Source organism: Hyla sarda, chromosome 5 (genome assembly GCF_029499605.1).
Source record: "Hyla sarda isolate aHylSar1 chromosome 5, aHylSar1.hap1, whole genome shotgun sequence".
Lineage (NCBI taxonomy): Eukaryota > Metazoa > Chordata > Amphibia > Anura > Hylidae > Hyla > Hyla sarda.
The window spans coordinates 25,588,776-25,607,223 of record NC_079193.1 but is presented as its reverse complement, the minus strand read 5'-3'; the positions used below and the strand labels follow the sequence as shown (position 1 = coordinate 25,607,223).

At 42.2% G+C, this 18,448-nt stretch overlaps 1 protein-coding gene across 4 annotated transcripts in view; it reads left to right on the top strand.

The window, feature by feature from the left end:
- The window catches only part of AKAP9 (A-kinase anchoring protein 9), a 330,692-nt gene that overhangs the window by 159,632 nt on the left and 152,612 nt on the right, over nt 1-18,448 (top strand). For all 4 annotated transcript variants that reach the window (XM_056519035.1, XM_056519033.1, XM_056519032.1 and 1 more), the window contains 4 exons: nt 2,996-3,220; nt 7,299-7,445; nt 7,820-7,914; nt 16,914-17,122. In XM_056519035.1, the coding sequence (XP_056375010.1) occupies nt 2,996-3,220; nt 7,299-7,445; nt 7,820-7,914; nt 16,914-17,122 (676 nt within the window). The remainder of the gene's footprint in view (nt 1-2,995; nt 3,221-7,298; nt 7,446-7,819; nt 7,915-16,913; nt 17,123-18,448) is intronic.

The following is an 18,448-nucleotide window of genomic DNA, read 5'->3' as shown; positions in this document are numbered from 1 at the left end:
TATCTATCTTATATCTATCTATCTATCTATCTCATATCTATCTATCTTATATCTATCTATCTATCTCATATCTATCTATCTATCTCATATCTATCTATCTATCTATCTCATATCTATCTATCTGTCTCTCATATCTATCTCATCTCATATCTATCTATCTATCTCATATCTATCTATCTATCATATCTATCTTTCCGTTTTGCTGTTTAACTGGGGCTGCCTTAAAGGGGTACTCCGCCCCTGGCATCTTATCCCCTATCCAAAGGATAGGGGATAAGATGTCAGATCGCCGCGGTCCCGCTGCTGGGGACCCCGGGGATCGCCGCTGCGGCACCCCGCCATCATTACTGCACAGAGCGAGTTCGCTCTGTGCGTAATGACGGGCGATACAGGGGCCAGAGCAGCATGACGTCATGGCTCCGCCCCTCATGACATCATGGCCCGTCCCCTTAATGCAAGTCTATGGCAGGGGGCGTGACGACCGCCATGCCCCCTTCCCATAGACTTGTATTGATGGGGGCGGGCCGTGATGTAACGAGGGGCGGAGCCGTGACGTAACGATGCTCCGGCCCCTGTATTGCCCATCATTACGTGTAGAGCGATCTCGCTCTGCGCAGTAATGATAGCGGGGTGCCGCAGCAGCGATCCCCGGGGTCCCCAGCAGCGGGACCCCGGCGATCTGACATCTTATCCCCTATCCTTTGGATAGGGGATAAGATGTCTAGGGGCGGAGTACCCCTTTAAGGGAAGTTATGGTCCCTTGTCTGTCTATCTATTATATCTATCTCATATCTGTCTCTCTATTATATCTATCTAATCTCTCAGATCTATCTTTCAATATATCTATTATATATGTTTATCTAATATATCTCATGTATTATCTATCTATCTCATATCTATCTACCTCATATCTATCTATCTCATATCTATCTATCTATCTATCTATCTCATATCTATCTATCTCATATCTATCTAACTATCTCATATCTATCTATCTATCTCATATCTATCTCATATCTATCTATCTCATATCTATCTATCTATCTCATATCTATCTATCTCATATCTATCTATCTCATATCTATCTATCTCATGTCTATCTATCTATCTTATATCTATCTCTCTCATATCTATCTATCTATCTATTTCATATCTATCTATCTATCTATAAATGGATGTAGGCAGCACACCAAAATGGGTGAAAAATAAGTGCTTTTATTCCAAGGAAGATTGACAACGTTTCAGCGATCTCTCACCACCATTTTCAAGCGGTGAGAGATCGCTGAAACGTTGTCAATCTTCCTTGGAATAAAAGCACTTATTTTTCACCCATTTTGGTGTGCTGCCTACATCCATTTATATCTAAAGAGGACCGGAGCACCGAGGTTCAAGGGCTTGCACCCAATCACCTGGATACAAGGAGGTGCTGCTTTATATGATAATTGTTATCTATCTATCTATCTATCTCATATCTATCTATCTATCTATCTCATATCTATCTATCTCATATCTATCTATCTATCTCATATCTATCTATCTATCTCATATCTATCTATCTATCTCATATCTATCCTTTATCCTCTCTTCCTGTATACACACCATGTTCCTGTACACAGGCTGCAGGTTATATACTGTGAGTGTCATCCGGACTCTCTATAGCTGGCAATGCATTACACCTGCTGTTACATATTGCTCATAGGGCCTCCTCCTTCTGTCATCTGCAATAGGAAAGATCATTGTTCCGGAAAGTCTAAAATGAAAATTCTATATGTTGTAATAGATAAAGTCCACATACTATGTACCCTAAATAGGTTGATAATGTTAAGTAAGTCCCAATAGTTCTTCCAGGTTATTATATTTATAGATAAAATAATTACTCTACTTGGTTTATGTAGAAAGTTAAAATTAATAATACACATGAAGATACATCAAGGAAGATGTTCCCTTTAACATCACGACGGCCCTTATACAATATCCCAGCAAACCAGTGGGTCCCTGCATGTCTGGCTTTGGAAAATTACTGATAATGTGTTGTGGAAATTATGTCATAAAAAAAAAAAAAAAGAAAATGGGACAAAAAATACTCAAAATCACAGAAAAGAGGCCGTGCTTACTGATACACGGGCAGGTTAGGCACCTGTTCACACCATGATGCTGTTACGCCACAATGGTACATGGGGGAGGTTGATCAAAATACTAATAAACACTCACTCACACCCTACTATTCATAATGGGGGTGGATGCTTAGAATTATAATAAGATACAGATAAGTTATTATTGCTCCTCTAATTTGCACAATTCAATTTTTTTTCCCAATTTTGCCATAAATAAATACATATTTTTTCTGGCTCCGTAAGACATTATATGATAAATTTTAAGTGCACCAATTAAAATTACAAATTGTCCCACAAAAAAGAAGCCCTGATACAATTTTGTCAGTGGAACAATAAAAAAAAGTTATGGGTCTTAGAATGTGAGGAGCAAAAAATTGTGACCCAAAAATAAAAAATAAATCGCTTGGTCATGAAGGGGTGCACCAAGCAATAGACCTAGTTTGTGATGGGTTCTGCACTTTGGCTTAGAGAAGGTGAGTCCATGACATCTATATCTCCCTAATGGGAAGTTGTCTTTAGATCTCTCTCCCTCTCTCGGCTGTGCGGGAATGCTGGGAAATGTAGTTTTGCAACTGTAGGTGCCAGCAGAGAGCATTGTGGTCAGACAGAAAGGAAATTCAAAAGGAAAAGAACTTCCTGTGGCGCATATAGCAGCTGATAAGTACTGGAAGAATTAATATTTTTAAATAAAAGTAATTAAAAAATCTGTTTAACTTTCTGGCACAAAGTTCATTTGAAAAAAAAAAAATAAATAAAAGTTTTCCACTGGAGTACCCCTTTAAAGCTATAAATTGCCATGTACACACACAGCTTTTTGCTTATAAAAAAAAAAACTATTAATTAGTAAAATTTTTTTACATTTTTATCTTTATTATTTTCAGGACTACAACCAGATGGTGGCCATGGGAGCCGAAAGTGCCAAGTACAAGCAAATGTTTGAGGAAAAGGTGGAGGACATGAGGCAGGAGCTGGTAAGGCAGGAGCAGGAATACCAGCAGGCGGCAGAGGCCCTGAGACTGGCACATACGGCACAGCTGGAGAGGCAGATGTACGACCAGGAACAGCTCCTCCTAGAGGTGCACAGGCTGCGGGCACAGCTGGCAGAGGTAAGAAGTGTGCCTCATTAGGTATCCCTAAGGCTGCATTCACACCACGTTTTTGCAATATACCGTATTTATCGGGGTATACCACGCACCGGCCTATAACACGCACCCTCATTTTACCACGGATATTTGGGTAAAAAAAGTTTTTTACCCAAATATCCATGAAAAAATGAGGGTGCGTGTGTGCGCGTGTATACCCCGATATACCCCCAGGAAAGGCAGAGGGAGAGAGGCCGTCGCTGCCCGCTTCTCTCCCCCTGCCTTTCCTGGGGTCTAGAGCGCTGCTGTCGGCCCTTCTCACCCCCTGGTTATCGCCGCTGCCCGTTCTGTCCCCCTGACTATCGGTGCCGGCGCCGATAGCCAGGGGGAGAGAAGCGGCGCCGACAGCCAGGGGGAGAGAAGGGGCAGCGGCACCCATTGCCGGCGCCGCTGCCCCGTTGCCTCCCCCAATCCCCGGTGGCATAATTACCTGAGTCCGGTCTGCGCTGCTCCAGGCCTCCGTCGTGTGTCCCCAGCGTCGTTGCTATGCACGGCGCGGCGCTCTGACGTCATGCGCCGCGCCGTTCAGCGCATAGCAATGACGCCCGGGACGCACGACGGAGGCCTGGAGCAGCGGAGCAGCGCGGACCGGACTCAGGTAATTATGCCACCGGGGATGGGGGGAGGCAACGGGGCAGCGGCGCCGGCAATGGGTGCCGCTGCCCCTTCTCTCTCCCTGGCTAGCTAGGGGGAGAGAAGGGCCGGCAGCAGCGCTCTAGACCCCAGGAAAGGCAGGGGGAGAGAAGCGGGCAGCGACGGCCTCTCTCCTCCTGCCTTTCCTGGGGGTGTATCGGCGTATAACACGCACACAGACTTTAGGCAAAAAATTTTAGCCTAAAAAGTGCGTGTTATACGCCGATAAATACGGTAGTTACCGTGTCAGGTTTTTGATGAAAAACGGATTCCTCAAAACCGGACTAAACTGTATCAAAACGTGTGTACAAATTTCAACCCATATACAGTTAAAAACCGGATACGGTTTGAAAAATGATGTCCGGAAAAAACGTATAAGTTTTTAACTTTTCACTCCATTTTTAATAAAGTTTCACTTGTTTGATTGAAGTTCCAAGAAAAAAAACTGTGCAAAGTCAAAAACCGTATGGTGAAAACCGGATGGAACCGTACGCACATACAGTTCTGTACGGTTTCCATTGACTCCCATGTTAAAAAAAATAAACGTATACGGTTTAATACGGTTTTTCAACCAGACCAAAAACCGTGGTAGGCTACGGTTTTGGGTACGGGAAAAAAACGGACAAAACCGTACAGGATGCAAAACGGATGCGTCTTTTGGCATATGGTTTTCAATGGAGAGTCAATGCATACGGTTTTCAATACGGTTCCGTACGGTTTTCACATTGATAACGTATACGGGAACTGTATTGCAAAAACGTGGTGTGAATGCACTCTAAGACACGCCTTCACTGTATGATCGGTGAGGGTCTGACCTCTGAAACCACCACCAGTCGTGAGGACGCAGTTCAACCACCCAGCAGCACAGAGGACATCAGCACAGACCTGTTCTAGAAGTGAATGGGGTTGGCTACAGTTTCCTGCACAGCCAGGAAGCCCCTTCGCACTTAGGACACTAAATCAATGCTGCAGCAATTAGTGATCAGTGGGGGTCCCATACATACCATCACCGATCATAAAGGGAAGGCATATACTACTGATAAGACATGAAGAGTACCCCTTTATATCTAATGATGGTCGTTCACGTGCATGTTGGACCACAACACCAGTGCTGTAAACAGTGCATCAAAAAGACTGATGGAAACTCTGAATGTGAACAGAGCCTACAGATCATGTCTTGTTTGCATCCAGTGGACAATGTATAATGGTCTCTTTTCTATGATTTAACCTGACAACCTGTAGACTGACCTCCCCTACCCTCCAGGTGGGAAATTCCACTCATAGATAAGTTTTGGGTTTTAAAGTGTTCAGACCCGACTGTTGCTAGAACAAGTGGGGAGAGAAGCACCTGATTGAGCACTTCTCTCTCTGCTCTCTGTGTCTGCCAACAGGACAATCCAATAAACCTGTGTTTCCCAACCAGGGTGCCTCCAGCTGTTGCAAAACTAGAACTCCCAGCATGCCCGGACAGCCTTCGGCTGTCCGGGCATGCTGAGAGTTGTAGTTTTGCAACAGCTGGAGGCACCCTGGTTGGGAAACACTGCTATAAACGAACATTGTACTTTTGTCTCAGTCCCGTGGCACAGAGCCGGTCATGGTCTGAATGAGAGATGAGCGAACTTACAGTAAATTCGATTCGTCACGAACTTCTCAGCTCGGCAGTTGCTGACTTTTCCTGCATAAATTAGTTCAGCCTTCAGGTGCTCCGGTGGGCTTGAAAAGGTGGATACAGGCCTAGGAAAGAGTCTCCTTGGACTGTATCCTCCTTTTCCAGCCCACGGGAGCACCTGAAAGCTGAACTAATTTATGCAGGATAAGTCATCAACTGCCAAGCCGAGAAGTTCGTGACAAATCGAATTTACTGTAAGTTCGCTCATCTCTAGTCTGAATAATCAGACCCCGATCGGTCAAAACTTTTGACATTTGTCTACAGCAGTATCTCCTAACCAGGATGTTTTGCAACAGCTGGAGGCATCCTGCTTTGGAAACACTGTTCTACAGCATGTCAGAAGGTTTTTAGTGCCCATTTAAAGGGGTACTCCCATGGAAAACTTTTTTTTTTTTCTTATCAACTGGTGCCAGAAAGTTAAACAGATTTGTAAATAACTTCTATTAAAACATCTTAATCTTTCCAGTACTTTTTAGGGGCTGTATACTACAGAGGAAATGCTTTTCTTTTTGGATTTCTCTTCTGTCATGACCACAATGCTCTCTGCTGACCTCTGCTGTCCATTTTAGGAACTTTCCAGAGCAGAAGAAAATCCCCATTGCAAACATATGCTGCTCTGGAAAGTTCCTAAAATGGACAGCAGAGGTCAGCAGAGAGCACTGTGGTTGTGACAGAAGAGAAATCCAAAAAGAAAAGCATTTCCTCTGTAGTATACAGCCCATAAAAAGTACTGGAAGGATTAAGATTTTTTAATAGAAGTAATTTACAAATCTGTTTAACTTTCTGGCACCAGTTGATAAAAAAAAAAAAAAAAAAAAAAAAGTTTTCCAGGGGAAGTACCCCTTTAAGGTTGAGGGGTAAGGGGAGAGAGTAACACTGTTTTATGTAGTTAAACACGGGGGAGATTTATCAAAACCTGTGTAAAGGAAAAGTTGACTAGTTGTCCATAGCAACCAATCAGATTGTTTCTTTCATTTCTCAGAGGCCTTTTCAAAATAAAAGAAGCGATTTGATTGGTTGCTATGGGCAACTGCTCAACTTTTTCTCTGTACAGGTTTTGATAAATCTCCCCTAGGAAATCCGCTAGTCCAGCATCACTTTTGCTCTCCAAAGTGACTTTCCGGTGGAAAACTTTTTTTTTTTTTATGAACTGGTGCCAGAAAGTTAAACAGATTACTTCTTAAATTACTTCTATTAAAAAATTTTTACCCTTCCAGTACTTATTAGCAGCTGTATGCTACAGAGGAAATTCTATTCTTTTTTCATTTCTTTTTTGTCTTGTCCACAGTGCTCTCTGCTGACACCTCTGTCCGTGTCAGGAACTGTCCAGAGCAGCATAGGTTTGCTATGGGGATTTTTTTCCTGCTCCGGACAGTTCCTGATACGGGCATCAGGTGTCAGCAGAGAGCACTGTGGACAAGATTAAAAAAAAAAAATCAAAAAGAATAGAATTTCCTCTTTAGCATACAGCTGCTAATAAGTACTGGAAGGGTAAAGATTTTTTAATAGAAGTAATTTAAGAAGTAATCTGTTTAACTTTCTGGCACCAGTTCATAAAAAAAAAAAAAAAAAAAAGTTTTCCACCGGAGAATTTTTTGTCTCTTTCAAATAAAATTTTTCTACTTGAATGTCATTTTTTTTTTTTTTGCCCCAATGAATAAAAGGGTAAGAAGGGAATATTTATAACTTGGGAAACATAAAATATTAATCGAGTAAGTGAAATGAGTGTAATTTGTTCAGAACGCGTCGGCGGTGACCGAAATCCAGGCCACGGACAGAGAGAAGATGCTACTGGAGGAGCTGGAGTCCATGAAGCTGACGTGCGCCGAAGTGACGGCCATGGCCCGGGCTCGTCCCCTGCAGGATAGCAGCTCTCAGACGCAGCAGGTATGGTCATGTCCGGATCCTGGACTCCCTCCATCGGCTTCGGACACTGTTTACTTTTCCTTTGAGTATCAAGTTATAGCTCTTGTGTTCCGATAGCAGCAGGGGGTGGGGACTGCCTCCGTCTATGGTTACCGGAGTGTTGTCAGGAGTTGTCTGCAGCAATGTCACTGCATATAGTGACACATAGTTCTTCCCTTGCCGGCTCCTTTAAGACTTTTATGTTTTGGTTTGGTTTTGTTTTGCATGGAAATAAATATGAACGTTTTATGAATTGTTTATACGAGCGGCTGTAAAGTTCCGCTCTTGATGCCGACTCCGGAATGACAGGATTCTTGTCTCTCTTCTCCTATTTGCCTTTGCAAAAATTAACCCAGGATGAAGATCTCCCGCAGACTGAGAGCAATGAGGAACCCCGGGAGTCCGAGGCAGGAGATGAGGAGAGCCCTGCAGATGATGCCGGTGGTGACAGGTAATGTTGAGTGACTGATCCCCCTCATGATGGCACACAGGGGCATAACTATAGGGCAGTGTTTCCCAACCAGGGTGCCTCCAGCTGGTGCGAAACTACAACTCCCAGCATGCCCGGACAGCCGAAGGCTGTCCGGGCATGCTAGGAGTTGTAGTTTCGCAACAGCTGGAGGCACCCTGGTTGAGCATTACTGCTATAGAGGGTGCAGATGTAGCAGGTACAACAGGGCCCCCAAGGCACATGTGCACCATATGAAACCATTATTAAAAATGGCACATGGTGGATATAGGGTCTTGTTGCAGATTTTGCATCCAGGCCCAAAAGCTACAAGTTACGACTCTTAAAGGGGTACTCCGGTGGAAAACTTCTTTTTTTTTTTTTTTTTTTATCAACCAGTGCCAGAAAGTTCTGATTGGTTGCTTTATCAGCGATCTGATTGGTTGCTATGGGCAACTTTTCCTTTACACAGGTTTTGATAAATCTCCCCTGCTGTGTTTAAAGGGGTACTCCGGCGCTAAGACATCTTCTCCCCTATCCAAAGGATAGAGGATAAGATGTCAGATTGCAGGGGTCCCGCTGCTGGGGACCCCCGTGATCTTCCACGCCGCACCCTGTTAGAATCAGTCCCCAGAGCGTGTTCGCTCCATGTCTGATTACTGGCGATTACGGGTGACGGAGCATAGTGACGTCACGGCTCCGCCCCGTGTGACTTCACGCTCCGCCCCCTCAATGCAAGCTTATGGGAGGGGGCGTGACAGATGTCTAGTGGCAGAGTACCCCTTTAACTACATAAAACAGTGTTACTCTCTCCCCCTACCCCTAACCTTAAAGGGGTACTCCCCTGGAAAACCTTTATTTATTTATTTATTTATTTATTTATTTTTATCAACTGGTGCCAGAAAGTTAAACAGATTTGTAAATTACTAATATTAAAAAATCTTAATCCTTCCAGTACTTATTAGCTGCTGTATACTACAGAGGAAATTATTTTCTTTTTGGAACACAGAGCTCTCTGCTGACATCACGAGCACAGTGCTCTCTGCTGACATCTCTGTCCATTTTAGGAACTGTCCAGAGAGCACTGTGCTCGTGATGTCAGCAGAGAGCTCTGTGTTCCAAAAAGAAAATAATTTCCTCTCTAGTATTCAGCAGCTAATAAGAACTGGAAGGATTAAGATTTTTTAATTTTAAGTAATGTACAAATCTGTTTAACTTTCTGGCACCAGTTGATGGAAAAAATAAAGTTTTCCACCGGAGTACCCCTTTAACGCCACAGCAGAGCTGAGTTTGTCCCTCCTCCCCCAAAATGTAATTTATAAACCTGTTCCGGTTAAACCTTGGCTGTTGCATTTTTAAAACAATTTGCATAAATATTATATCAAAGTCCAACTGCAACTATGAGCATTATGCCAGCATTTCTGTATTAGGTGTCATAACCTTTATGGGCCGAATTACTACCTGTCATTGTAGCACAGCCCTGATACATGACGCATTGTTGTGCAAATATGTTAAAGGACATTTCTAGTCTGACTACAACAATTCACCTCACTCACCTCAGATATGTTTTATTTATGTAGAAATAAAGATATATATTTGGTTTAGTACAGTGTTTCTCAACCAGGGGGCCTCCAGCTCTTACAAAACTACAACTCCCAGCATGCCCGGACAGCTGTTGGCTGTCCGGGCATTATGGGAGTTGTATTTTTGCAACAGCTGGAGGCACATAGTTTGGGAAACACTGGTTTAGTACAAGGATAATACACACAGTGATGTCACAGTACAGGAATAATACACAGTGATGTCACAGTACAAGGATAATACACACAGTGATTTCACAGTACAGGGATAATATACACAGTGATGTCACAGTACAGGGATAATATACACAGTGATGTCACAGTACAGAGATAATGCACACAGTGATGTCACAGTACAGGGATAATACTCAGTGATGTCACAGTACAGGGATAATACACAGTGATGTCACAGTACAGGGATAATACACAGTGATGTCAAAGTACAGGGATAATACACACAGTGATGTCACAGTACAGGGATAATACACAGTGATATCACAGTACAGGGATAATGCACAGTGATGTCACAGTACAGGGATAATACACAGTGATGTCACAGTACAGGGATAATATACAGTGATGTCACAGTACAGGGATAATACACAGTGAGGTCACAGTACAGGGATAATACACAGTGATGTCACAGTACAGGGATAATACACACAGTGATGTCACAGTACAGGGATAATACACAGTGATATCACAGTACAGGGATAATGCACAGTGATGTCACAGTACAGGGATAATACACAGTGATGTCACAGTACAGGGATAATATACAGTGATGTCACAGTACAGGGATAATATACAGTGATGTCACAGTACAGGGATAATACACACAGTGATGTCACAGTACAGGGATAATACACACAGTGATGTCACAGTACAGGGATAATTACAGTGATGTCACAGTACAGGGGTAATACACAGTGATGTCACAGTACAGGGATAATACACACAGTGCTGTCACAGTATATGGATAATACACAGTGATGTCACAGTACAGGGATAATACACAGTGATGTCACAGTACAGGGATAATACACACAGTGATGTCACAGCACAGGGATAATACACAGTGATGTCACAGTACAGGGATAATACACACAGTGATGTCACAGTACAGGGATAATACACACAGTGATGTCACAGTACAGGGATAATACACACAGTGATGTCACAGTACAGGGATACTACACAGTGATGTCACAGTACAGGGATAATACACACAGTGATGTCACAGTACAGGGATAATATACACAGTGATGTCACAGTACAGGGATAATATACACAGTGATGTCACAGTACAGGGATAATATACACAGTGATGTCACAGTACAGGGATAATACACAGTGATGTCACAGTACAGGGATAATACACACAGTGATGTCACAGTACAGGGATAATACACACAGTGATGTCACAGTACAGGGATAATATACACAGTGATGTCACAGTACAGGGATAATACACACAGTGCTGTCACAGTACATGGATAATACACAGTGATGTCACAGTACAGGGATAATACACACAGTGATGTCACAGTACAGGCATAATATACACAGTGATGTCACAGTACAGGGATAATATACACAGTGATGTCACAGTACAGGGATAATATACACAGTGATGTCACAGTACAGGGATAATACACACAGTGATGTCACAGTACAGGGATAATACACACAGTGATGTCACAGTACAGGGATAATACACACAGTGATGTCACAGTACAGGGATAATACACACAGTGATGTCACAGTACAGGGATAATATACACAGTGATGTCACAGTACAGGGATAATACACACAGTGCTGTCACAGTACATGGATAATACACAGTGATGTCACAGTACAGGGATAATACACAGTGATGTCACAGTACAGGGATAATATACACAGTGATGTCACAGTACAGGGATAATATACACAGTGATGTCACAGTACAGAGATAATACACAGTGATGTCACAGTACAGGGATAATACACACAGTGATGTCACAGCACAGGGATAATACACACAGTGATGTCACAGCACAGGGATAATACACACAGTGATGTCACAGCACAGGGATAATACACACAGTGATGTCACAGTACAGGGATAATACACAGTGATGTCACAGTACAGGGATAATACACAGTGATGTCACAGTACAGGGATAATACACAGTGATGTCACAGCACAGGGATAATACACACAGTGATGTCACAGCACAGGGATAATACACACAGTGATGTCACAGTACAGGGATAATACACACAGTGATGTCACAGTACAGGGATAATACACACAGTGATGTCACAGTACAGGGATAATACACACAGTGATGTCACAGTACAGGGATAATACACACAGTGATGTCACAGTACAGAGATAATACACACAGTGATGTCACAGTACAGGGATAATACACAGTGATGTCACAGTACAGGGATAATACAGTGATGTCACAGTACAGGGATAATACACACAGTGATGTCACAGTACAGGGATAATACACAGTGATGTCACAGTACAGGGATAATACACAGTGATGTCACAGTACAGGGATAATACACAGTGATGTCACAGTACAGGGATAATACACAGTGATGTCACAGTACAGGGATAATACACAGTGATGTCACAGTACAGGGATAATATACACAGTGATGTCACAGTACAGGGATAATACACAGTGATGTCACAGTACAGGGATAATACACAGTGATGTCACAGTACAGGGATAATACACACAGTGATGTCACAGTACAGGGATAATACACAGTGATGTCACAGTACAGGGATAATACACAGTGATGTCACAGTACAGGGATAATACACACAGTGATGTCACAGTACAGGGATAATACATAGTGATGTCACAGTACAGGGATAATACACACAGTGATGTCATAGTACAGGGATAATACACACAGTGATGTCACAGTACAGGGATAATACACACAGTGATGTCACAGTACAGGGATAATACACACAGTGATGTCACAGTACAGGGATAATACACACAGTGATGTCACAGTACAGGGATAATACACACAGTGATGTCACAGTACAGGGATAATACACACAGTGATGTCACAGTACAGGGATAATACACACAGTGATGTCACAGTACAGGGATAATACACACAGTGATGTCACAGTACAGGGATAATACACACAGTGATGTCACAGGACAGGGATAATACACACAGTGATGTCACAGGACAGGGATAATACACACAGTGATGTCACAGGACAGGGATAATACACACAGTGATGTCACAGTACAGGGATAATACACACAGTGATGTCACAGTACAGGGATAATACACACAGTGATGTCACAGTACAGGGATAATACACAGTGCTGTCACAGTACAGGGATAATACACACAGTGCTGTCACAGTACAGGGATAATACACAGTGATGTCACAGTACAGGGATAATACACAGTGATGTCACAGTACAGGGATAATACACAGTGATGTCACAGTACAGGGATAATACACACAGTGCTGTCACAGTACAGGGATAATACACAGTGATGTCACAGTACAGGGATAATACACAGTGATGTCACAGTACAGGGATAATACACAGTGATGTCACAGTACAGGGATAATACACACAGTGATGTCACAAATTGCAGTTTTTTAGTACAATTAGATTTGGGTTAGGGACAGAAATGCTGAAGAAAGGTGGAAAAAAGTGAAACCTTTCTGTGAGTGATGTTATCTCCTATTTGTTTGAGGTACAGGTTTAGTGTAGTGCAGTGTTGGTGCAGAACACCCAGCTGAACCTGTTTTGTCTTGACCAGATAAGATTGTGTAGGCTCCTAGCATCCTTCCATGAAGAAGCGCACACAAACACGCACCACTTCAGTTTAACCCTTAATTTACATTAATTCACCTCAAGTTTACTTCTTAAAAAATAAATTAAAATGTTTTATTATGTTTTATACATATGGTTTTGGGAACAGCTTTTACCCCGGAGCGGCTGAAACACCAAGCTCAGACAGATCAGAAAATAAAACGTATTTCTCGCGCAGTTTGCAGACGTTTGTTGCAAACTGCAATGAGAAAATGTTGCAAGATTTTACAGTATTTTAATTCACCAAAAATACGGAAAGGAAAATGGGTGAAAGGAAGTACGACTGCGGGATCAGACTACGTTGAACTTGTATGTAGTCTGTTACCATGGAGATACAGATGGCTACATAGGAGCTGCATACACAAAACGAGTAAAAAAAAAAATATATATATATATACGGTAAATATATATATATATATATATATATATATATATATATATTGTTTTTTTTTGTTATTTTAAATGCATTTAAGCAATAAAAGAATGTAGACGTAGTGTCTAGTGGTTCCACAGACAGGAATATCGTGGTGCACAGCACGCGGCTGCCTCTGTTCTCCCGTAAAAGTTTCTTTATTCCTCTAAGTAATGGCGCTGTTTATTCAGTAGATTTTATACATAGGATATGTGAATCTGCTTATTAAGACAGGTTTATCTCTGGCTGCAGACTCAGAGGCTTTTCATGTGACCGTACGGGTAAATGTCACATCAATCATCGGCCACGTTGTCTTTCTGCGAGGCCCAGGACCTGTTGTGCTTTCCAGGCTCACAACCCCAAACAAAGCTTTGTGTATCTACTATATGAGAAGGTCTACGGCAGTGGTCTCAAACTGCGGCCCTCCAGATGTTGCAAAACTTCAACTCCCAGCATGCCCGGACAGCCGTTGGCTGTCCGGGCATGCTGGGAGTGGAAGTTTTGCAACATCTGGAGGGCCACAGTTTGAGACCACTGGTCTACAGGTACCTTATTAAAGGGGTATTCCAGGAAAAAGTATATATATATATATATATATATATATATATATATATATATATATATATATATATATATATATATATCTCAACTTGCTCCAGAAAGTTACAGATTTGTAAATTACTTCTATTAAAAAATCTTAATCCTTCCAATAATTATCAGCTGCTGAGGTTAAGTTGTTCTTTTCTAAAGTGAGAAAATAGAGGGGGGGGGGGGGCTCAACCGTACAAAATTACAATAACTAAACCGGGGTGCTACCTACAGTGACAAAACATGTCACAAAGCAAGAAAAGAAAAAGAAACACTGTATAACAGTGCACACCCAAGGTATTTAACAATCAATACTCTTTATTGTACAAAAGGTTACATTTAATTACATCACACTCTAATGTAGACAAAGACATCTAAAAACATTTAAAAGACCCATAAGAGGGACACAGTACAACACGGGGAGGGGCCATGAACCCCCTCACCCAAGTCCCGTCCTGCAAGAATAGTCAAGAAAACAACAATACTGCTTCTACAAAGTGCACAATGCGGTAAACATAAATTACTTAAGGTACACTCAGAACCATAATAAGGTATAATAAATTAGCCTAGAGATATAGGAATGCAAGGTAAGTGTACAAAATATAAATACATATGAATATAGATGATGAGGTAGCAAACCGCAGACAGAGGAGCAGCCAGGTATAAAAGTGCAGGACAGGACCACCGGACCCCACACGTTCCGTCACACCAAGGTGACTTCCTCAGGGGTGTTGTGTTGTTCTTTTATGTCTGGAAACAGTGCTCTCTGCTGACATCTCTGCTTGTCTCAGGAACTGCTTAGAGTAGAAGCGGTTTGCTATGGGGATTTGCTTCTACTCTGGACAGTTCCCGAGACACGTGTCATCTGAGAGCACTTGGACAGAAAAGAACAACTCAACTACAGCAGCTCATAAGTACTGGAAGGATTATGATTTTTTTTAATAAAAGTAATTTACAAATTACTTTTGTAAAAAAAAATTCTACCTAATTTACAAATCTGTTTTCCAGAGCCAGTTGATATATATAAAAAAGTTTTTTTCCTGTATAACCCCTTTAACCCCTTTTGTGATCTATGGGATACATCAGATGCCTCTACCAGGTGATCACTTTAGTATATGAACTGGAAAAATTTAGCTATTGTGGATTTTTATTTTAACGCTATTTACGGACCACAGGAGCACAGCTCCAATAGCGTGCAGGACTGATTGTAAGTAGGTTCATTTGGACCGATGGAGTTTCAGTCTACTGCATCACATATTGAAATGCATTATGGGAGCAACGGATAGGTGCAAATGACAGAGTGCGGACATTTATGCTGTCAATCACAATCTGACCAGTGAAGTGAATGATTTCAATGATGAAGATTGGGCAAAGGAACTTGAGACATCACAAATAGGAGGTTATAAAAACCCAGGACAGCCTTGTTTGGATGCCATTGTCCCAAAAAGAAAACCATTTCCCCTGTAGTATTCAGCAGCTAATAAGTACTGGAAGGATTAAGATTTTTTAATAGAAGTAATTTACAAATCTGTTCAACTTTCTGGCATCAGTTAATTTAAGAAAAAAAGTTTTCCACGGGAGTACCCCTTTTAACTTGGTACTGCAACTTAGTCCGATTGTGATTGTGGGGGTGGGGGACCAACGTCTGGTACTCTCTGCATATTCCAGAATGGGGGTCCAAATCTCCCTGCTGTTTTAAGAGAGGGGTCCATGGATTCTCTATGGTAGCATTGGAGCTACATAAACACTGTACTAGTGTATATCCACCATGGAGAGTGTGCCAACCCCATTGCCCAATACACATGGAAGATTCGGTACCCCAGTTTGGAGGGGGGGTTGGGTGTAAAGTTTGGACCCTGCGATCAAACACTTATTCCCTGTGCTATGTTAGGTGCGGAAGTACACTTTGTAATAAAAGCCTTTTCCAATATGAGCACCAAATCCCCTGCATTTCTTTAGTCTTAAAGGGGTACTTCACTGGAAAACATTTTTTTTTCTTAAATCAACTGGTGCCAGAAAGTTAAACAGATTTGTAAATGACTTCTATTAAAAAATCTTAAAGCTTCCAGTACTTATCAGCTGCTATATGCTCCACAGGAAGTTCTTTTCTTTTTGAATTTCCTTTGTCCATTTTAGGAACTGTCCAGAATAGGAGTAAATTCCCATAGAAAACCTATCCTACTCTGGACAGTTCCTAAAATGGAAAAAAAAGCAGAGAGCACTGTGGACAGATGGAAAGCAAATTCAAAAAGAAAAGAACTTCCTGTGGAGCATACAGCAGCTAATATGTACTGGAAGAATAGAATTGTAATTTACAAATCTGTTTAACTTTCTGGCACCAATGGATTTAAAAAAAAAAAACTTTTCCAGTGGAGTACCCCTTTAAGCAGTGTTTCCCAACCTGTGGCTCTCCAGCTCGTTCAAAATGACAACTCCCAGCATGATGGGAGTATTTGTTTTGCACCAGCTGGGGAGATACAGGTTAGGAAAACTGGACTCTAGAGGCATAGTGTGATATTAACGTTCAGCCACTTACCTTTTCTTTATTTCCTTTCTAGGAAAAACCTTAAGAGAACCAATAAGCACCTGCTGAAGATTCTTCTGGAGGTTGTGAAGACAACAGGCGCGGTAGAGGAGACTATAGGGCGGCATGTCATGGGCCTGCTGGACAAATCTGGGCGCCGTCAGTCTACTTCCAAAGTGCACGCCTGGAGCGCTGAAACTGAACACCTGGAAGCTGTGTCTCCTGCCGCTATCACTGTGACTGGTAAGGGGCACCACATAGCACTGCTATATTAATTGGGGTCCTAAATAAAGATATTAATAAAAATAACATAACCAATAACCTATTCTATGCCTACGTCCAGGCACATTTGTAGATCTCTCATAAAAATTTGCCCCCTCCCCAATTGGAAGTGCTGCCTCCTGCAAAATTCTATAATTGACATATAGATGGCGCTTCAAAAGTATACCATGGTCAGGATACTGATGTGAAGATAGTCAGCAACTCTGAATTGGTGGAAAGTGTGAATGTAGTCTAATCCTGGAGCACAGACCGCAGGCTGACCCTCTGCAAAATCAGCAAACAGCAGCCAACAAGTCCAAGACAGAGCTTCAAAGTGTACATGTCATTTAAAAAACTTTGTACTTGTCACCGAGACATGTCAGAAGTTTTGATTGGTTGAGGACTAACTGTTGATACCGCCCCCAAACCCCTAACCCAGCCATGTCTTCGATTCTCTAATAATTGCTCCCACAGTTGATTTCTTCATACCAAGCTGCTTGCCTATTGCAGATTCAGTCTTCCCAGCCTGGTGCAGGTCTACAATTTTGTTTCTGGTGTCCTTCGACAGCTCTTTAGTCTTGGCCATAGTGGAGTTTGGAGTGTGACTGTTTGAGGTTGTGGACAGGTGTCTTTTATACTGATAACAAGTTCAAACAGGAACCATAAATACAGGTAATGAGTGGAGGACGGAGGAGACTCTCTTAAAGAAGAAGTTACAGGTCTGTGAGAGACAGAAATCTTGCTTGTTTGTAGGTGACCAAATACTTATTTTCCACCATTATTTGCAAATAAATTCTTTAACCCCTTAACGACTATGGATGTAAATGTACGTCATGGTGCCGTGGTACTTAACGCACCATGACGTACATTTACACGTCGCCATGACTGCGATCACTGGACCGGTGCTCGCGTCATGCACGGCAGGTCGCGGCTGGTATCAGCTATCACTAATCATCACGTGATCAATACAGAGCACTGCATCTGCGGCAGTGCGGTACTTTGAATGGATGATCGAATTGTCCGCAGCGCTGCCGCGGTGATCCGATCATCCGGCATGGCGGCCGGAGGTCCCCTCACCTGGCTCCAGCCGTCTCACGGGGTCTACTGCTCTAGTCTGAGATCGAGCAGACCAGAGCAGGAGATCACCGATAATACTGATCAGTGCTGTGTCCTATACATAGCACTAAACAGTATTAGCAATAAAATGATTGCTATAGATAGTCCCCTATGGGGACATAAAAAGTATAAAAATGAAAGTAAAAAAAAAAATTTAAATTAGAAAAATCCCCATCTCCAGTAAAAATGTTA